Source organism: Eptatretus burgeri, chromosome 8, assembly GCF_056783735.1.
Source record: "Eptatretus burgeri isolate ZD-2024b chromosome 8, Ebu_testis_v1, whole genome shotgun sequence".
In the NCBI taxonomy this organism is placed as follows: Eukaryota; Metazoa; Chordata; class Myxini; order Myxiniformes; family Myxinidae; genus Eptatretus; species Eptatretus burgeri.
This window is the reverse complement of record NC_140968.1, coordinates 45090586-45113085: the sequence shown is the minus strand read 5'-3', so window position 1 is coordinate 45113085 and position 22500 is coordinate 45090586. Positions and strand designations below refer to the sequence as shown.

The 22500-nt window shown below is 41.7% G+C and overlaps 1 protein-coding gene, 1 long non-coding RNA gene and 1 pseudogene across 2 annotated transcripts in view; 2 read left to right on the top strand and 1 right to left on the bottom strand.

The window, feature by feature from the left end:
• The window catches only part of LOC147021645 (uncharacterized), a 105175-nt gene that overhangs the window by 44291 nt on the left and 38384 nt on the right, over positions 1-22500 (top strand). The window contains exons 2-4 of the mRNA XM_085891821.1: positions 4404-4568; positions 12327-12562; positions 21915-22285. Of these exons, the coding sequence (XP_085747947.1) occupies positions 4404-4568; positions 12327-12562; positions 21915-22285 (772 nt within the window). The remainder of the gene's footprint in view (positions 1-4403; positions 4569-12326; positions 12563-21914; positions 22286-22500) is intronic.
• The window catches only part of LOC147021644 (uncharacterized), a 72763-nt gene continuing 60008 nt past the window's right edge, over positions 9746-22500 (bottom strand). The window contains exon 4 of the long non-coding RNA XR_015060876.1: positions 9746-11630. This is a non-coding gene — a long non-coding RNA (uncharacterized LOC147021644). The remainder of the gene's footprint in view (positions 11631-22500) is intronic.
• Positions 16577-19837, top strand: LOC147021646 (uncharacterized; annotated as a pseudogene).

Here is a 22500-nt window from a genome sequence, read left to right as displayed (position 1 = left end):
CGCCAATACTGCTAGGTCACTCAAGTGAACCTGATATCCTATTCATTCAATTTGACGTCAACAGTGCTCACAGAGTTATAGTTTGCAACTTTCCCTTTTACTTTTAACTTTTACATACTCAATTCATTCGTCATAACTAGATTCCTTGAGACAGAAATTGATTTTACATGGGTATATCCACCTGAAGTTCCAAAATCAGCCGCAATTATAATTTTGGCATGTTTTTTTGTTGGAAATCACTTATAACATGTAGAAATTCAAAAAAAAAATCGAAATTTTGTTGAAAAAAAATTTGCAAAATTCTTTTCCTCTAACAATTTTTTTTTGGGGGTGGGGGGGGGGTTGGAAATCACTTAAAACATGTAGAAATGCAAAAAAAAAAATTCAAATATTTTTTAAAAATGGCCGCCATAGCGGCCATATTGGATTTTGGACCAAGTCCAAAATCTAATGGCATGATCCTTGGATCATACCTAATTCCCCCACCAAGTTTCGTCAAAATCCGTCGAGGAGTTTTTCCGTAATACTGTTCACAAACAAACAAACAAACAGAAAGGGGTGAAAACAGCAACCTCCGATCTTCGATGGCGGAGGTTAAATATATATTTTAAAATATTCAAAAATCAATATTATTTCCAAAAATATGGATTTTTCCTGAAATGTCAAAATGGTGGCCCACGGTCAAAAAAGGTGGGAAATTTTTCAAACTTTAGTCGATCACCTAACTTCACTAGTGGAATCGATAGGCACATCGTGCTTCATTCCAGCAACTACTTTTGCAAAAGTGGTACACCATAATATATATATATATATATATATATATAAATAATTTTTTTTTGAACCACTCATTGATGCACTGACTGATATTGAAGGTCGGTACCTTCCAGGTGACGTAGAAAGCTGAAATTTTGCATGCAGGTGGACATCAAAGCCGGTACACCGAGAAAATCACAGAATCGTCGGACAGGATCCACAAATGAAAATATAAATATATGAAAAAAAAAATGCAGGTGAGCGACCTGAGACAATGGGGAAGCTCGGTAATTTTGTTAGCCGACGGACATCGAAGCTGATACACCAGGAAAAATTGCAGAACCGTCAGAAAGCATCTGGAAATGAAAATATAAATAAATGAAAAAAAAAGATCAAAATAAATAAATGAAAAATCAAATGCAGGTGAGCATCCTGAGACAATGGGGAAGCACGATTCGTATACTTACACAATGTGTAAGCATACCCCGCTTGTGTGTGTGCGTGTATGTGTATATATATATATATATATATATATATATATACATATATATATATATATACATATATATATATATATATATATATATATATATACATATACATCTATATATATATATATATATATATATATATATATATATATATATATATATATATATATATATATATATATATATATATATATATATATATATATATATATATATATTTTTTTTACATTTCAATATAAATAAGTTATCTTCGACCAGCAGTCGGGCATCTTCCAAATTTTACTTTCTCGGAAGAATAAACAAAAGGCAACATACAGGTGCAGTGTTATGCATGGCAAACGAAATGGTGATTAGCTTTTCTCTCCACTCTTTTCCTCTTGCTCTGCTTTGCCACTTGTATACATCGCTCACGAATCAAGCCCATCGTGAGAAGTTTGTGCACTCGTGTTTCAGATCGCCTATCTAAAAGCATTGTGTATTGATCACAATATTAACAAGCTGTAATTTATCTATCAATTATGCCGTGCTTTGTGTGCAATTGTGAAGTCCTCGTGCAGGTGCAACAAGCTCGTTTTGGTCAAGTATCTTTTAAAAATGCGTTTGCTTTTTATTTTTCTGCCATGAAAAGATCCCTTTCACACTGGTAAAAGCAAGTGATTATTTCTTCCCGCACTGAGCTGTGCTCTGTGATATCAATGGTGGCTGAGTATCTACACCAAGACCACACACATTCCCCTCTTTGCTGGTAGGTGGAATGTGCAGGATGTTCCATCACCCAAGTATTTCTGTAATTTTGAGTCAAATATGACTTTCATTATTACTGCTCATCCTGGATTTTGATTTGTTTTTGGTTAAAGATAGTAGTTCTCTATTTAGCAACAACACCACCAACAACAACAATAATAATAAAACAATTTCGATTGTTATACTTTGAATGGTTGAATCCAAACCTGCAATTGTGCAATGTTGTGACAAGACATGGCATGGGGTGTGATGGCACTTCATTCCATTTGCAAGTGTCCACAATGGTTTTCTGCTGAGCACTTTTCCCCACGGGTTCACTGTGCACACACCCTGTGCGGTTATTACGCACGCTGTTGCACAAATTGAAAGGAGCAAATTGGATTTTAACACTTGTAGTTTTGCAGGCAAGAGGTCTCCTCTCACGACTGGCTTCGTCTGATGTCGTGCACCTGTTGTGTAACATTGGACTCTTGGCCCCTTTTGGAAAATTGGCTCAATCGCTGGAATGTTGTGGAATATGCTGACGTGGTCTGATCTGATGAGATTGGGCATGTGAGTTTGTGGAACATTGTTGAGCAGTGTTTGTGTCCTGGTTTCAACAGTGGACAAAGTACATGATGTCACAGTGATGGCTTCAAATAAAACTATTGTTTTCTTAAAAACATTTGATGAGTAATTTGAGATGGACATCATGCCCAACTTTCTACCTCTCATTCCATTGCCCTTCGTCACTTTATATACACCTGTTTGCTTAGTTTAGAATTGTTATCAACTCTGTAGTGGGGAATTTGAACTCAGAACAAACAGAATTTTCACTGTCAATGCTTGTACAGTACTGTGCTGTACTTTCTCAATTAATTTTTTGATGAACAGAGATGAATTGTGATGGAGGAGGGCAAGCTCGAATGAAGGTATTTATGATGCTAGCCGCAGCCCAAAATGGCATAGCTCAAGTGAAACATCATGTCTCGAAAAATAATGTCGTGAAGCAAATTGAACTTTGAGTGCCAGGCAGAATCCTTCATGAGAAAAACAAATAAAAATAATTTCATCCGAATCCGTCCAGAACTTTTTGTGATATCCTTCACACAGACAGACAGACAAGCAAACAAACAGCCAGAGAGGGGTGAAAACAACCTCCTTCATCTTTGGTGGCGGAGGGAAAAAAAACAAAAACTAAAATGGTACTCGGTAGAGCTCGTACGTCTGCCAGGCTGAACATTTTACATTTTGTATCCCACTGCTCAGCTGGATCTGCATCTGGACCTTAACCAAAATCCAATCGACTTGTTCTTGTCACCAACCCACTTATTCACAAAGTTTCGACCGAATACGTCAACAACGTTTTGAAATATCATGCAATATATTGTTTTTGGCTCGATCTCTCAATGATGAAGAATCACTTTAAAAAATTATCTTGTCTGGATCCGGATGTTCACCACAATCTAATCAATTCAGCCTTGACACACACCCAACCTGTCCCAGGTTTGAGATGTCTTTGAAACCATAAGTTACAAAATGGTGGAAGGGATGTACAGGGAATGAAGGGAAGAGTTTTGGTTGGTCCTGGGATGTCTGAGGTGTTCAGAGTGAACATCGATTTGAGGCAGAGAAGCTCTCTCAACACACTCATGTTTATCATGGTGGTGTCGCTGGTAAGCAGGAAAGTAAACATGAGGAGTATTCTGGGCAGGATGTTTTATGCGGACGATCTGGCTGTTGTGGCAGAGAATGGACGGGATATGCAGGAAGTACTGGGGGAATGGAAGGAGGCATTTGAGAAACATGGGCTGGAGATGAGTTGAGATATCCTTCTCACAGATAGACAGACAAACAGGGGTGAAAACATAATCTCTGTCCACCTTCGGTCGTGGCGGTAATAATGTGTCAGTACCAATTGCAGCATAGTTCAAACAAATTATGACAGAAGGCACTCTACCTTTCGTCTATGTGATTTAGGTCATCTTGAAATTGCCAAATATATAATTGCTTTTGTAGCATCTCTCAAGATATCCTGATTGCACAAAAGTACTGCAGTCATCAGAAATTAGTTGCACTGCATACAAGGAAGCAATAATTAGAAATTTGTCCCATGGTACCACCCAAAAGGCCCACTCTTTGCATATGCCATTTTTCCAATGGATAGAAAGCCAGTGGCACTTATCTTGTGATTTACTTTGAAGTTTGAGTGAGAGTGGCATTTCTACTTGTTTGACGGCACATCTACAACAACGTGTTATCATTTGATATGGATCATTTGGCACCAAATGCTTCTCTTTCCCAATTTTCCACCAATTTTGCTGGAAAGTAGTTGATAATTGGTGTGATCAGAGCTTTAAGAAATGCTGCATTTATTTTTTTACACTTTACTACTAATCTGAAACTGTTTTTTTTTTTTACAACTGCACTTTTCAGGTACCTACCAGGGTCAATGGATCAGTGGGATGCGGCATGGCTATGGTGTGCGGCAGAGTGTTCCGTACGGCTTGGCATCTGTGCACCGATCCCCATTTCGTTCCTCGGTGTTCTCACTGCGTAATGAACAGGGAAATGGTGTTGGGCCTGAGGAAGATCCTGCTGGTGAGCCATCTAAAGTATAACTGGCACCATTGATGTTTTCTTGTCACATTTAATTGTCTGTTTTCAGATCTTATTCTTCATTGCTTTACTCTTTTTTTTGTAACGAAACCTCATTACAAACTAGAATGGCATTTGGAAGAGCACATACCTCCGCCAGGCTGTACAGTTTACCTTGGATCCCACTGATAGGCTGGATCTGCATCCGGACCTTAACCAAAGCAAATCGACTTGTTCTTGTCACCTCCCCAACTCATCCACCATGTATCATCCGAATTAGTCCACAATCATATATATATATATATATATATATATATATATATATATATATATATATATATATATATATATATATATATATATATATATATATATATATATATATATATATATACAGTAAATAGTTTTGGCGCTATCTCTTCTCTCAAGAGTGAAGGATCACTTAAAAATAGCTGGATCCGGATCCAGATCTTCTCGTAGCAGTATCTGCGTCCGGATCCAGATCTTCATCAAAATCAAATAAAATCATCCTTGTCACACACCCAAAGTGTTCACGAAGTTTTGTCTGCATCTGTACACAACGTTTCAAGATATCCTGCTCACAGATAAACAGAAAAACAAATATGATGTTGTGCATAGCACGATACTTGTGAAATCCAAATCGACAATAGTTGCCATCGAAACATAAATTCGGTAATTTCGAAAATTTGATCTATTAAGTGTTGTACATGATTGAATGTTCTGCATAACAAATCTGACTGATACATTTTCTAATTGTGACCTAATAGGTGTTTTACATGTTTTGGATGGCTTTGACCTTGCCCTTTGATTAAGTTTGACCAAAGTTTTGTTCACATATGCTACACATATGTAAAAATATGCTGTGTAACTTTCAATTTGATATCTTTAAAAATTAGTGAGATATGGTAATACGAAATTCACAAAATGGCCCATTTGATTATAATAGGGTGAAATTGTTATTATGGAAACCATTAACATGTCAAAAAGGATAAATTGATCTTTCTGATATGCGTTGAACCAGATCTTTGACCCAATATGCAATTTCTGTTCAACCTTGCAGAGTACCCACCCTCAGGGTGGGTGGAGATTGTGCATTACTTGCTGAAAACAGTATAGTCTGTATATTGCAAGAAGACTTTAGACTTTTGTATTGTGTGCATCTAAAGGGGTCTAAAGCAACGTTTCTCAACCTTTTTACCCTTGTGGAACCCTTGAAATAGTTTTCATGTCTCAGGGAACCCCTGCATAAAAATTATTATATACCATTATTAATATCTCGCTCTTTTTTATTTTTATCGTAGTTCACGTGGTAAATATAATATATTTTTTTCGGATACCTGGTTTAAGAAAAATATGACCCCCTTTTTGTCAAATTTATTGGCAATGAAAAAAAACATACTGCTCGTTTATGAGACCTCACACTGAGGTTTTAATTCACATAAAAAAAAATTTAAATCAAAAAAAAAAAACACACCTCATGTAACTTGATAAACAAAAGTTAAAAAAATAAAGCTGAAGCAATAAAGGTAAACAGAAGAACTAACCTAGAGAGAGAGAGAGAGAGAGAGAGAGAGAGAGAGAGAGAGAGAGAGAGAGAGAGAGAGAGAGAGAGAGAGAGAGAGAGAGAGACACAGAGAGAGAGAGAGAGAGAGAGAGAGAGAGAGAGAGAGAGAGAGAGAGAGAGAGAGAGAGAGAGAGAGAGAGAGAGAGAGAGAGAGAGAGAGAGAGAGAGAGGGAGAGAGAGAGAGAGAGAGAGAGAGAGAGAGAGAGAGAGAGAGAGACTGAGACTGAGACTGAGACTGAGAGACTTCGCGCCAGGAAGCACAGATAAGATAGATGGACTCCGTGCATGCGGCCCGTACTTGAGTCAGTCACTCAATGATACACGAATCCGCTGCGTACAGGACGTCCACTAACCAGTGAGGGCGGTTTCACACTGGCGCCATATAGACATCGTTAAATACATTCCCTATGGTTGTTATAATTGTAAATAATATAAGAGGTTGAAGCCTCTATTATAATAACCAAGGAGTTTCCAACAATATGCCATACGTGTATAGTAAAATTACGAATATTAAATCAAGCAAAAACTACTCAAAAATACATTAGCCTATTTATTAGTGTTTCTCGCGGAACCCCTAGCGACCTCTTGCGGAACCCTCGGGTTTCGGGGAACCCCGGTTGAGAAACACTGGTCTAAAGGGTCAAAGGGGTGTCAAGGTCTAAAGGGTCCAAAGGGGTCTATAGGGGTCTATAAAGATCTTACATGGTCTAAAGGGTATTTTTCAATAGCAGTTAGGGTCTAAAGGGGTCTAAAAGGTCTGAGGTGTAATGTCCAAGGGGTCTAAGTGGTATAAAAGGGTGTAAATATTTTCAGGAATATATGGGATCTAAAAGGGTATTAAGGGGTCTAAAAGATCTAAAAGGTCTAAATGGTTCTAAAAGGTTGAAAGGGTCAAGGGGTCGAAGCGGTCGAAATGGTCAAGGTATCTAAGCGGTCTAAGAAAGTCTAAAGGGTATGTTCCAACAGTAGTTACAGACCTGAAGGGTATATAGGGGCTAAGGCATCTGAAGAGGTCTCAAGTGTCCAGAGGGTCGAATGGGTCTTAAAGGTCTAAGAGTCAAGTGGTCTGAAGGATGTAAAGATCTTCAAGAGTCTAGTGGATCTAAAAGGTCTAAGAACTCTGAAGGTCTAAATGTCGAAAAGGAATTGTAGAATAATCTGTAATTAATAGACGTAATGAATTTATTTTTCCACCTGACCGAGTTACCCCCTCCTGCACAGTTAAGTGGTCCTGTGAAGAGGTTTCCTTGTTTCATGACTCGGTGAAGGTTTTGCCAGTTTTTCCTATTCTTCTTTTTCTCAGTCACCCTTCACATTTAGTTTATCTCAGCCTTGTTTAGGGTGAAATTCAATAAAATAATTTTTTAAAAATTGATGTCAAGGTCCAATAATAAGTATTAATGGTCCAACTCACGTTCAAACATTACGTACTTAATAGACATACTCACAAGGGTCATCCAAGACTTCACCTCGACGAGGGTTAACCATCCACCCATCTTTTTCGGTTTTATATACAGTACTGTTAAACCCCGCTATTCGCGGATTCACTATTTGCGGACCCCGCATATTCGCGGGTCATAAAGTGTGACCTGCTTCAACATTCGTGCTCTGCGTATTCGTGGTAAAAAAAAAAAAAATTGTATGTATATATATATATATAATTTTTTACACTTCAGAAATGGTCTCCTATATCCACCTGGGAAATTAGAAATCAACCAACATCACAGCATAACATAAAAAGGTGCAAAAATGGATCCCCTTAACTCCAGCCAAATGAGCTTACTGCACTTCCAATCATCAGCAAGGTAATGAATTCATCATCACAATTGACATAAAATCTTTTTTTTTTCTCCAACAGCCTCATCTCAGCTCATCTATTCGGATTCAGACCTAGTCACTCCACCTTGGACATGTTGCTTCTACTCTCCCAACAATTGATGGAGGTCCTCAGTATCAGACATGAGATCAGGGCTGTCTCTGGACATATCTCGAGCTTTTGATACAGTCTGGCATCCTGCCTTGCTCTCCAAACTGTCTACCTATGGAATCCAAGGCCAACTCCACTCTTGGATTACTGACCTCCTCCGCCCTGATAGACAGTGTGTGGCTCTCAATGGAATCCTTTCATCTCCTCTCCCTGTCAAGGCTGGAGTACTCCAAGGCAGTGTTCTGTACCCCCCATATTATTCCTAATCTTCATCATTGATCTCACTGACTCTCTGGAAAATCCTCTTTATCTCTTTACTGATGACTCCACTCTCTGCTGTGACATCTCATCCTTCTGACAGACAGGCAACAGCCTCTTCCCTTTCCTGAGACTGTGACAAAATCACAAACTGTTCAAGCACAATTTTGCGTCTGTATCCATATTGTCCACCCTTTGCATTCTCCCTTATCCCTCATCGTTACTTGCTTCCATTGTTTGTCCATCTCCATCTACTTTTTCCCTCTGCCCTGCTGTTGCTGTTTCCCCTTTCTCCTGCTGTTCCCTTTGTTATGTTGTGTCCTGATTTGTTATGTGTAATCGCTCTTCAGTTTAAAAAAAATTAAAAAATAATAATAAAATGTAAACAATGCCTGGGCATTCACAGACATTTGTCAAGAACGTATCCCCCGCGAATAGCTGTGTCTGACAGTATGTATGTATATACATTACATTCAGAAAGTATTCACACCCCTCAACTTTAGTCACATTTTGGTGTGTTGCTGCCTGAATTTAAAATGGATTAAATTTTAATTTCTTGTCACTGATCTACACAAAATACCCCATCATGATAAAGTGAAAACATGTTTTTAGAAATTTTTAGAAATTAATGAACAATGAAAAGCTGAAATGTCGTGCATCATTAAGTATTCAGCCCCTTTGCTATGACACTCCAAATTGAGCTCACATGCATGAAATTTCCTTTGATTATCCCCAAGATGTCTCTACAACTTGATTGTACTCCACCTGTGGCTAATTCAATTGATTAGACATGATTTAGAAAGAAACACACCTTTCTATATAAGGTCCCAGAGTTGACAGTGCATATCAGAGCAGAAACCCAACCATGAGGTCCAAGGAACTGTCTGTAGAACTCCTCGATAGAATTGTGAGGAGGCATAAATCTGGCGAAGGCTATAAAACAATTTCTAGAGTGTTGAAAGTTCCCAAGAGCACATTGAGCTCCATCATTAGGAAATTTTAAAAAATATGGAACTACCCAGACTCTTCTCAGGGTCCAACCAAGCTGAGCAACAGAAGAAGGACCTTGGTCAGTGAGGTGACCAAGAACCCAATGACCCCCTCTGTCAGAACTACAGAGTTCCTTGGCTGATGTCGGATCAGCATCATGCTATGGGGATGCTTTTCAGTTGAATGGACTGGGAGACTTGTAATGATAGCAGGAACAATTAATGGAGCCACGTACAGGCAAATCCTTGAGGAGAACCTGGGTCAGAGTGCAAAACACCTGAGACTGCAGTGAAGATTTACGTTCCAACAGGACAATGATCCCAAGAATACAGCCAAAGCAACAATGGAATCGCTTCAGAACAAGAATGCGAAAGTCCTTGAGTGGCCCAGTCAAGATTCAGACTTGAATCCCATTGAAAATCTGTGGATTTTATTGAAAACTTTTTTTAAAAACTTTTATCTTGGCCATGTTCACCAATCAAAGCTCGCGAAAATTGGTACAGAATACCTCCCTATACACTTCCTCTACAAGTGATATTTATATCTCTCCGAGTGATATTTACATTTAATGGGTCATTTATTTATATCTCATGTACTTTCGAAATGTAAATTAATGTTCACCCTCAGTGCATGGTTACACATGCTGAATAAGTTACATTGCTGAATAATTACGCATGCTGAAGAAGTTGTCAAATTTTGGAATTTACAGGATTATAGAAATTAGAAACACCCACTCCCGACGAGAGCGGCGGGAGAGAGGGTGTGGAAAGGAAGAGGGGAGAGACTTTTTTGTTTGTTCTTTTTGAATCGCTGCTTACAAATGATTGTCTTATTTGAGTCACTCAGCATAAAACTTCAACAGCTTTTCACATTGCTTCTTCATTTCATGCAGTATATTGTTGAAGAATCGATGTGAATGGGGAGGCACGGGGGTTGGGGGGGGGTGGGAACTCCCTGGGGGAGGAGGGAGACACTGGGGAAGGAATTTCTCCAAACACACGAGATTTTATGAACATGATCTCTGGTAACCTCTGCGTTCCGCTTCGATAGAACAAAATGGCGCCTGAACCTCACATGTCAAAACCTCAGAAAGTGTGGATAAAAGTACTATGAAAATCACTCACGAACTTGGAAAGGGAAGACGCACATCCAAAACATTTTGAAGGCAAAAGTCGAAATTATGCAAGATTACCGATCTCAAAATTATGCAAGTGTCAGCCGATCGGAAGAGTCAATGAAGAATGCCTTGGAATGTAGATGTGCACCAGCTGTGCTGGAAGTGAATCCAGAACACCCGATGCAGACGTAGCAACATGACTGGGCTGCTGCTGCAAGAGAAGGCCTTGAAATTTGCTTCCAATTTTGGAAGTTCAACCTTCAAGGCCTTAAATGGGTGGTTGGAGAGCTTCCTTAGGCAGCACAACATGGTATTCAGGAAGACGAGTGGAGAGTGGGGTGAAGTGAACAGTGCTGCCGTTGACAACTGGAAGTCAAAGCAACCGAACATTTGTAAGAACAATCCACCTGGGAATATTTTTACTATGTATAAAGTGGGTTTATTTTTTTGGGATACAATGATCAACACAATTCACGTAAAGGGCGATGATTGCGCCGGCAGGAAACGACCGAAATAACGCATCATGGTAGCCTTGTGTACCAGCATCACAGGTGAAAAGGTGAAGCCACTGGTTATCGGCAAATACAGGCGACCACACTGTTTTGGTCTTCCGTGCGTTTTTTGAGGAGTAGTTGTCATACTTTGACAGAAATATGAGGAGGCAGAACTCGCTCTTTATGGACAACACTTTTTCTCATTCCAAAGTGAGATTGAAAAACAAAACTCGAAAAAAATTTGGTCAATGAGCACCACCAGCAAATCCCAGCCAATGGACCAAGGCATGATATCCAGGCCACCAAACTAAAATTTTGCCAGCATCAACTCCAATACATGATTGGCAGCATGGACAAAGACAAGTCAAAATCGTGTACAGATTTGCTGAACTCCATCTCCATTCTCAACGCCATGTACTGGATTTTTAGCTTGTGGAGAAAGGTGAATATGTCTGCAATTCAGAAGTGTTTTGCCAGGTGTGGGTTTGACTTCTCTGACAGTGTCAACTCTCCACCAATATATACGACTCGGATCAAGATGACGATGTGCCACTTGCCATAGTGAAACTCTCTCCATTGGCTGCTTTGTTGTTCGTTTCAATAGTTTGCTGACCTCCATACAGGTGAGACTGAAACTCGGCACTGGGACAGCCATGCCTCACAGCTGCTCGAGTCTTCCACCAAACATCCCAAGCTGTCGACGACAGTAATCAAGAGTCAATGACAGTGCAGACCATTCGCTTGTAGACACCCATATTTACATTTCAACCTGTAATTTTTTTGCAACTCACCTTGGGCAAATGGACATGTTAAATGTATTGATGTATTTGGAGACGAAGGTAGCAACCATGAGTATAGCTGCACGATCGATCCAGACCAAATAAGTGACTTTTTTAATTGATAGGCACACTGTGCTTTTTATTTTTAATTTCATTTCCAGACTCCTCCATATTATTTTTGACAGTCAGTGCTTACAACCATGAATGATTGCTTTTGTGGTAAATGCACATCAACTGTAATCAAATTTATTATTTTATTGCGTCTTTTTTGTCTGTGTCTATTTTTTTACAACCTCTTTTATGTGGACTCCTGTCTTAAGTGGCCACTTTCACTGTTTCCCAGAAGTGGTTGCTTAAAGCAGCTTTGAATGTACATGATATATACAAGATTGTCACATATTTTTTTTAACCAAAAGAGCATCGAAACAAAAGATGAAAAAGAGACACAGAAGAAAAAATAAATCACTGGTGTCGAGGATTGAATAACTGCTGAGATGTAGGTCAGCATTAAGACAATAGAGAGTACGATTTATCCAGCAAGGAAATATAACTATTAGCCAATAGCCTCTTGAACATCAAAATGGATCCTGGAATGTTTTATATCCTCACAGGTGAAGGTCAGCCTGGAGGTCTGGTGACTACCCACAGCGGTTTTGCCCTGCTCATGCCGACGGCAAGCCAGCGTGCGGGAGTCAAAAAGAAAGGCCTTTTTCGTCGTGGTAGTTTCCTTGGAAACCTGAGGCTACGCAAGTCTTCATCGAGAAGTTCGCTTTCGAGCCAGCTGAGCAAACACAGCTCATTCCGCAGCGAAGCTGGAGATTCGATTGCTGGCTCAGAAGCAAGTGAGGTCAGCCTTGTGCGCATCTTTGTTTGTTTTGGGTTTATTTGGTTGTCTGTCGATTTGGTGAAACGTTTGACGACAAGGTTGTATGAATTCACTCAATCATTGTGAAGGTTGATAATTCTTTAACGTTCTCATTTTCATAAAAATTTCATCCATTTTTGTTTTTCTTTCTCTGATTGATGTCGTCTTGGATGAACCAGGTGTCGAACAATCTCTGACTCCTCTTCCTCTTTCTCAGCTGAATGTTTGGTCTGTTTTTCATCTGGTTTTGAGCAAAATAGAATAGAACATAAAATCAGCCATAACTCTGTGCACTTCTATTATGAACTAAACAAATAAATTTCGCTGCATGCTCCTTTGAACATATATTTGTACGTAATCTATTCATGTATGCATGCATGCATTTGTAAAATACATGAAGGGGGTCACAACATTTTCTGGCACGACGATCAAGGAAGAGTCAGAACCTGAGGAAACTTGGTAAATATGAAGTCGAATTTTATTGCTGAATCACAACAAATTCTTGAATCTTTGTGTTTTTTATTTTTCACATGGTGACTGAGTTTCCATAGGACCCCCACCAGTTTTATGAAATGTCATGTAAGGTATGGGAGCATGCACCGGAGCAGCGCGTCGCTGCGTCCACTTTCCGCCGGTACTCCAGGGGCCTCTGTCTGGCTATCCTCATCTGCAACCACGAGGCACATGGTCAGCCCATTGGCCTCCTCCACTCATGAGGCTCCCTCACTGAGAGAATCTGGTGAGCAGGATCAGCGTCAGGAAAATGAGCCGCATGTCCATACAGCCGCAGATGACGGTCATGGACTATGCAGGTAAGAAATCTCATTTGAGTCTCTCTCAGCAACTGCTCGTTGGACACAAAGTCTGACCAGCGATGGAGAAGGACTCTCCGAAGAGACTTCGTACCAAAGGAATTAAGTCTCCATCTCAGATCCCTGGTCAGAGTCCAACTCCCACATCCATAGAGCAAGACTGGAAGCACCAAGGACCTGAACACTTGGACTTTCGTCCTCCAGCACAAGTCACACCCCATGATCACAGGCTATAAAACAATTTTATTTTTTATAAAACAAAACAAGATAAAACAAACAATAAAACAGGCTATGACCGGCAGCGTCACACCCCATGATCCAGTGAATCCATGACTCTCCAGCCCTGACCCAGACGTCTACTGACCTCTGGCTCACAGCCAGTAGAGACATGAATATCAGTGCCAAGGTAAGTGGATCTCTCCGTGACCTCAACATCCGCACCAGAAAGAGGTACAGACAAGATAGTTGCATTCAAGATGTCAATGAAAGCCTGGATCTTAGTTTTGACCCAGGAAACCCAAAATCCCAGTGGCTCCCACTCCTCATTCAGCACCTTGAGGGCCCCTAAAAGGATATCCAGTCTCTGCAAAGATGACTGCATCATCCGCAAAATCAAGGTCAGAGGTCTTGACTATGCCAAGCGATGCACCGTAGCTTGATCTTTCCAACATCCCCAGAATCAATCCATACAAGTGCTGAAAGATGTGGAGGGCATTCCCGCAGCTTGATCTTTCCAACATCCTCCCCAGAATCAATCCATACAAGCGCTGAAAGGTGTGGAGGGCATTACACACCCCTGACGAACTCCAGTAACAACTGGGAATAAGTCGGAGATGGTATCACCCACCACATCTCACAGCCCTCTCAGTACCAGAGTCGAGTTCAGACATCAGATTGATCAGTTTTGGTGGCACCCCATGAAAACCAAGAATCCTCCAGAAGGCATCTCAATTCACTGAATCAGAGATCAACATAGGCTGCAAGCAGCCCTTGCCAAAAATCTCATCTGCATTCGGTGAGGACCTGAAGGGCAAGGATCAGTCAATGACGGTCAGTCATTGACCTCTTTGTTGTAAAGCCTAACATCTCTGGACGCTGGTGCTCAAGCAGATGGTGGCGAACCCTATCAAAAATTATCCGAGCAAAGACCTTGCCTGGCACTGAGAGCAGCATCACCCCGCACTAGTTGTTGCAGTCCTGACGATCACCCTTCCCTTTCCAGAGAGGGACAGCAAGGCCCCTCTTCCAATCAGTTGGGGGTAATGCCTGTGTTCCAGGCAGAGCACAGACCTGTATGCAACGACATGAGTGCAGCATTTCCACCAGCCTTGAGAAGTTCAGAATGGATGCCACAAATCCCAGGAGCTTTACCCCATTTCAACCGGTTTACCACAGACTGTGTTTCCACAAATGAAGGTGCCACAAATGAAGTTGATTGGAGGATCAGCAATAGGGATAGTAACACCCCTGACATCCAACTCAACAGCTGGTTGATCACCCTGGCACAGCCCCTCAAAGTAACCGGCCCAGCGAGCCTTCACTTTGGACTCCTCTGTCAAGAGCCCACCATCCTCCGCTCTAACTGCAAGGAACAGGCTTGGAGGAACGCAATGCATGAATTTCCCTGTAAGCAGGATGAGAATCACTTGACCACAGGTGATGCTCTACCCCCTCACAGATTACTTGCACATAGGCCTCCTTGTCCTCCCTCAGTGCACGTCGAGTTTTACACTTCAACTCCCTGAATAGCTCAGCTCTGCCATTAAGTCTGGCCTGCGACCCTGGTTAATGGTATCCAGTGTTCCTTGACACAAAATTCTTCTTCGCCCTCTGGTGAATTCCAAGACATTCACCGGCAATATCAAAGGATGGTGGTCTTCAAGGCACTCCACAACTCTTCAGGATTCCCCAAAGCACCCAGACCCCCCAAATCTCCACTCGGCCTGTTCGTAAACTCCTCAGCTACCCTCTCATCCTTGAGCTTGCCAACATCCAGCCTAGGCTGGGATGGTACCATTCTCCTGGATTAAAGCTGCAACTTCAGAGTTGCTACCACACTCCTGTGGTCGGTATTGAGGAACTGAGCACTCCTGTAGACCCTGCAGTTCTGGATCATCTTCCAATGAGCACATGGTCAATCTCCTTTGCCACAGCAGCAGCGTTAGAATACCACGTCCAGTGATGGGCCTGTGTGCACTGAAACCATGAACCAACCACCCAAAGTTCATGACTTCTTGCAAAGTCAAGGAACTTAGTGCTATTCTGCTTCACAGTTCCAGACCCATGGGGACCAACATATGTCTCATAACCATCCCTATCAGTTCCAGTCGATGCATTGAAATCCCCCAAGACTAGCAGCGTATTTTGCCTGGGGCACTGATCAACCACAGACTTGAGCGTGGCATGGAATACATCCTTCACGGTGAGATCACTCGCCTCAATCGGAGCATATACAGAGACCATGGAAACGACACCCAAGGAGTGACAAATCCTTAGTCTCATTATACGCTTGTTGACCGATGTTACCTCAATTATCATTGGAGTCAGCTTATTGGACACAACTACAGCTAGAGCATGGTAGCTATCAGAGCGACCAGACCATTCGTAGTTTTAACCTCCTACCATGATCTTGCCTCTGCCCGGTCTCTGAACCTCAAACGCTTGAGCTCAGATGATAACAGAGGCAGGTGATCATCCTCTCTTAGGAAAAGGACATTCCAGGCATCCACCCAAAGGGACCGCCTCAGGTTAACCCAAGGAGACTGCTGTCTCGTGTATGACACCTCAGCACCACCCCGGCACACACTACCGCAATCTGACCCGGGAAGGTTACCCCCTGGTTTTCCTCCTATCATCAAAGAGTGGGGATCCCGAAGGCTTTGCCCCAATCCCGTAATCTGGTGAGCTGCATTGCGGAGGGCAGCTGGCTGCACAGGAGGTACTCCCACGGAGTGAGTTTTCAATTTTCTTTGCATTTTTCTTGTGTTTTGCTGAGTAAAGGGTTTAACAGTGGCCGGAGTGCAAAGTAACTCAACTGTAGGAGGACGTCCACAGACACAGTTAGGCACTCTATATGGATGGCCGTTGGCTCACAAGGAGCTCCTCCGCCCTTTGACAGGTTTTGTTTTTATTCCTGCTGGATGTCAATATCATACACCCTCCTCACTAGGAAACCTGGTGGGGGAGATGGTTTAGTCGCCGACAACCCGACCATAAAACAGGTTAGTACAGGTTTACATAGTTTCTGTCGCAAGTCACAGATCAAATCAGGCCTGACCTGACAATATTATGAACCTGACAAGTTTTTGAAATATTAAATGTTGAGCCATGATGAAATATTTCCATCTCTTTGTCAGATTCACGATGTATTTTTGTTCAAATTCTCTGGAGATTAGCAAACCAGAAATTTTTGAGAAGCTTATGGCATCAAGAATATGAAAATAAATGTTTACATTTGCACAGATCCCTGCATAGCCGCCATTTTTGATTTTCAAAATGGCTGACATAAAATAAGAATTTCCGAATATCTCAGCTTGTAATTAACATTGAAACTTCATTCTAAATGCAATTACTAACCTTATGTTTCCAGGCCCAAAGAATCTAAAGCTTATGTCAAATTAGTGATTATGAACACCAAAAACCAAGAAATGAAGAAGTTTGTGAAATTATGTTTGTATTTTCATGAAAAAAAAAATGCACATTCAAATTATTGGTAGTGACACCAACATATGTACGACGTATATCCTATCTCAGTTTGACACATCATTACACATCATCATAACTCTCTGTGTCATATTCAATGTTACAGTCTGCATCGTTACATATTCTGTGCCACACAATCATAGTTCTTCTGGTGGTAGTTGCAACAGTGTTTATAAGTCCTGATGCTACAATTATTTTGCAGTAGTTTTGCAATATTTAATTTTATACTGTAAAAATTTATGTTAACACAACAAGGACACAATTATCTTGCTCTTGGTTAATATAGTGATGGCTCTCTTTCTCTACAGTGCCTGAGTCATTATGAGTGAAGATGCGGGAACCAGCAAGTTGAGATCGTTCAAGTCTTCCTTGGACACTGTAGACTGGAAGCAGTGCTTTCTTTGTTAGGAGTCCACTGCCAGCAAAGGAACACTTTTTCAACATCCCAAAATATAATTATACCAGAAACTACTTGATGTTGTGGAAGAAAGATCCAGCTTGCAGGATGGAAATATGTTGACATCCAAAGACACCTCAAAGACTTTACCAAAGAAATATTGATTGAAAGGAAATATTGATTATTCTGATGCCACAAATCAAATATCCATACAGTGAGAGAGACTGCTTGCAGCAAGCCATGTCTACAGAAACCTATGCTGTGAAAAAACGTGGGCATAAAAGAACAAGCTCTGAAATCCAGCAATCGGCAACCTTAGGCACCTCAGCACCTTTCACGAGATCTGTGACAGAACCATTGACAAGGGATCACTGCTTCTTATGTCAAGAAGATGATGACCAGCATCTCTTCACATACAAACTGAAAACGTGGGGAAGGCACTAATAGATGAGCTGTGGAAATTTCCCAACATCCAGAATTGATGACAAGACCAAGCAATGCACTCTCACCAAGTGATGCCCAGCGATAGATGTAAGATACCACAAACCATGCTGGACATGACATGTGTTCCATGTCTTGAGGGATGATGTCAGTAACCGGGCCAAGTCTACAAAGACAGACCTACCAAAGCAAGTACCATGCTTGATTGAGCTGATCAATCTCATTGAATATGAAACCCAAAATGAGGCTCATCTACCCATGGAAGCCATCGAAAAAAAACCTACATATCTATGCTTGGTGGGGTGATTAGGCACAGAAACACACTCTGACACTGACACGACAGTGGCTATAGGACAACATTTTTGCAGAGTTAAGCATGAGTCACATTTGCTCTACGGCAAGGATACGGCGGCCGTACCCCCCCCCCCCTGAATTGACAGAAACGTGCGGTGGCCGCAGAGTTTCTGAGGTGGCCTCAGGGTGGCCCTACGCCATATGGCTATCTTTTACAGGCCGTAGGGGTCACCGTGGAATTAAAGCACGGAGTTATAATTTTTTTCATTTCTAGGTTGGCCGTAGCAATTCGACAAGCTGAAGCCTTGACGTAGATGTGTTCCACGTCGACCTTACGAAGGGCGTACGGTGGGCTTGCGTTATCCGTGCGTTTTCCGGAGGCTCTTATCAATGAAAAATGAATTTTACCAACCCCCAAAAAATTACGGTGGCCGCACTATTTCCACGTTCGCCTTAGGACCCCCCTGCAGTCGCCTTGCGGGCTCCTCGAGGCTACCTTGCGTCTGCCTTGCAAATTCTATGGCCGCCGCAGGGACGCCCTAAGGTCACCGTGCGACATCAAATCAAAGACCGTACGGCACCCCCACGTTTTCGGTCTCCACAATTTCTAAATACCCCGTGCGGCTACCCAAAAAATAAAAACATATGTGACTGCTACATTGTGTGATCGTGGAAATACTGCAGCCGCCCTATAATTGCTAGTGGCCGTAGATTTTTTAGACCCTACGGCCGCCGAGCTAAATGTGACTGAAGCATTACCAAGTGTGACGTTAGTGAGGCAGAAAGAAAGAAGAAAACCATCTGTTCTTTACTGTCCTGAATCCTGCGCAGAAAATATGGTCTACACTTCCTTGATGCAAGATGCCACAAGTGAAATGGACAACACAATGATGAAATACAACACAGCTAAGCTAATACGCAACAGCATTGCCAATTTCATTGAGGAGACGGAAGCACACAATTACAGTATGCAGCACAAGAGAGGATGTTCCGACCAAGCTGTAGAGCCATAAATGGTGGATTTTGGTGGGATCTGAGGAGTAGCTGCAAACTGGGATGAGGAGCAGGACAGTTGACATGTCAGCATTGACTATGAGTCACAATATCATGTATGCTTTCAAAACCAGGAGACAATTGCACCATGTGCCCAATAAAGCCACTGACACATTTCGGACATCACACACACACGAGAAAACCCACAGATTGTAGGGTTGGCACTCACTGTACATGACCCTTATCATGTACCCATTGAGCCTTGCAGCAAACCAAAACATGGGACTGTCAAGAGAGCAAAGGAATTCAAGGCGTGTTCCACAGGTGTTGACTGTTGCTGAATCCTATAAACTAACCAATCTTGGTTGGATGATTGTATCTGCTTTGTCTAGATCAACCGACAGTGAATCACAAAGCAGTATCCCAGGTTGGGCAGGCTACAAATCACTTGTATCATCCAGTCAGTCACTGACTCAAGTCGGTGCCTTGCCTCTACTTCGAGAGGTCGCACATGAGTGGTCTACCATGCTGATTGTGATGTTGGAAGCGTCTCAGTTGAAGAGCTTGGCAGTTGATGAAAACCACACAACTGTCATAACCTTTGATATATCCCTGTAAGAGAAGGCAGTACAGTTGCTCAATGCAAGACCTTACTTGAAAAGAGAAGTTGTTCTGAGATTTGGGGAGCTGCATGCTGTGATGGCTACACTGAGGGCACTCAGAGCCTCAATGGAAAATTCTGGCATAGATGCTTCATGAATTGAGGCAGATGTATATGGGCCTGCTACAACGAGTCAGATCCTCAAGTGCAACCACTACAAGAGAGCACACCGTGCACACACCCACACTTACATGGCTCTGTATGAACTTGCTCGAGAAGAGTTCTTCACAGAGATGCCACAACTAAAATTAATCTGCTTGAAACCAGCAAATTAATTAGCGGAAGCCTGCAGAAACAGCTTCTGGGCCAAGTGATGGAGCAGAATGCATCAGAATTGTTAACACTCACCTGCTTCAAGTCTTGACCCACTAAGATGTCATTCAGCAGCTGAAGAAGTGGGAAGCTCAGAAATCAGCTATGACACAAACTTCTTCTTTTCTTGGTTTTTGGTGTTCACAATCACTAATTTGACATAAGCTTTGGATTATTTGGATATGGAAACATAGGATTAGCATTTAGAATGAAGTTTCCATGTCAAGTACAAGCTGAGATGTTCAGAAATTCTTATTTTATGTCAGCCATTTTGAAAATCCAAAATGGCGGCTTTGCAGGCATCTGCGCAAATGTAATGGAAACATTGATTTTCATATTCCTGATGCCATAAGCTTCTCAAAAATGGACTGCTTTGCTAATCTCCATAAAATTTGAACGAAAGTGTTTTTATTGACATAGTGAACCAGGCTATCTTGGGAAATCACTTGAAACAGAAGAATGTGGTTTGATTTGTTTGCAATGTAGTGTGGGATTGGGCTTGCGTATCAAAACTTGAGGATATTTTATTCATTGATTACAATAGAGGAGATTGAAAATCCCATTTTCGGATGCAGCACCACATACCACACCACTTTCACACTGTTTCCACTATAAAATCAAATAATCACTTCCCTCCTTATACTTGGATCATAAAACCAACAATAGCGATTAATTATGGTTATAATTCATCCATGCATTATTGAGGTAACACTTCTTGAAAACCCATCTACTCTTTCATTAGTTTATGAAACTTTGCTTGATCCATTAATTACTTTCTTCATGAGTCTATAAAGCAAAGGACTGATGAAAGAAATCATTCACTATTGCCATTCAACCAAGCATTCATTGGATATTGAAGTTTATTTTGAGGGCCATCCTTCCTCATCCCTCGTGTCTCAGAGTATTGCTGGGACAGGCAGGGTGGCCTAGAGGTATGTCCACTCTCTCTAAGCTGTCTTGCCTGACTTAGAATCTCCACCCAGCTATAAACTGCCATCCTGGTGTTTAGCAGACAGCGAGGCATCAATGTGTCTGCCGTCTCTTGGATTGACATTAAACTGGAAGTCCTGTTAGCATTAGTTGGTGGATGTTAAATATCCCAAGCTCTTCTTTGTGAAGAATAGGCAAGCTGTCGCCAAAACCATGGCCAAATTCCAAATTATTGCATTAAACTACAGGGGGCACTGCATCAGTGGCACAGGTGTGCCTCCACAAAATGATCCATATGAAAGAATCAGAAGAAGAGCATGGCTGCAGAGCTAAGGAAATGGACTCACTTGGTGGGGGAAAGACACATCTGGAAATCTCTGAAATTGTTGACAAACGCCTGTTAATTGTGAATTATCGCAATGAATGTTGGTGGCGCAGTCCAACCCAAGTGATAACAAGGCATTCATTTGTTTCAATCATATCATTCCCAACTTCACCATTAGCCACGATGTTTATGGCCTTTCTTATCCCAACGATGCATAATGATAGGCGCTAATCATTTTGGGGAAAAAAACACAAGGGGCTCCTTGCTGAGAAGCACTCTTCCTATAGCATGAAATTTTGTGATACACATGGCACAGAATAGCTGCCAAATACCTTTAAAATGCACAGTACAAATGGCACTCATGATTGATGATGTTTCTATCCCTCTGAGGGAGAAGGCAGATGTATTTTTGTGTTTAAGTTTTGGGAAAGGTTCCATATTAATTATAGTATTTATTCTGAGTACAGATCAGCTTTGGCGATCCTGGGGAGGGTGATGAAGCAACAGAAGAAAAGGTGGATGCTACCACGACCGAGACATATTCAGGCGAGTGGAAGAATGACCGTCGGAGTGGTTTTGGAGTGAGCGAGCGCTCGGATGGTCTCCGCTATGAGGGTGAGTGGGTCGGAGACGTGCGACATGGCTATGGCTGCACAACGTTTTCTGATGGACGCTGCGAGGAAGGAAAATACAAGCACAACGTCTTTGTGGGCAGCAAGAAGCGAGGCTTCCTCCCGGTGCGTGTCAGGAAGGTGCGCGAAAAGGTGGAGAGGGCTGTAGAAGGGGCGAATCGGGCCTCAGCCATTGCCAAGCAGAAGGCCGACATTGCTGAATCCCGGTGAGTGTCAGATGCAAAAAGGCATCTGTTATCTTTCTCAGTAGTTTTATCTTTTTACAATGTTGCCTCGTGGTAAACGTTTGTTTTTGCGACAAGAAACTGGAAATGCATTTGCTGAGCTAATTGTGAAATTTTCCCACAGTGACTTTTTGTGGATTTTATCAACTCGAAATTGATAAGAGAATGTTTCCCTTCGTGAGAAATGGGGTGCAGCT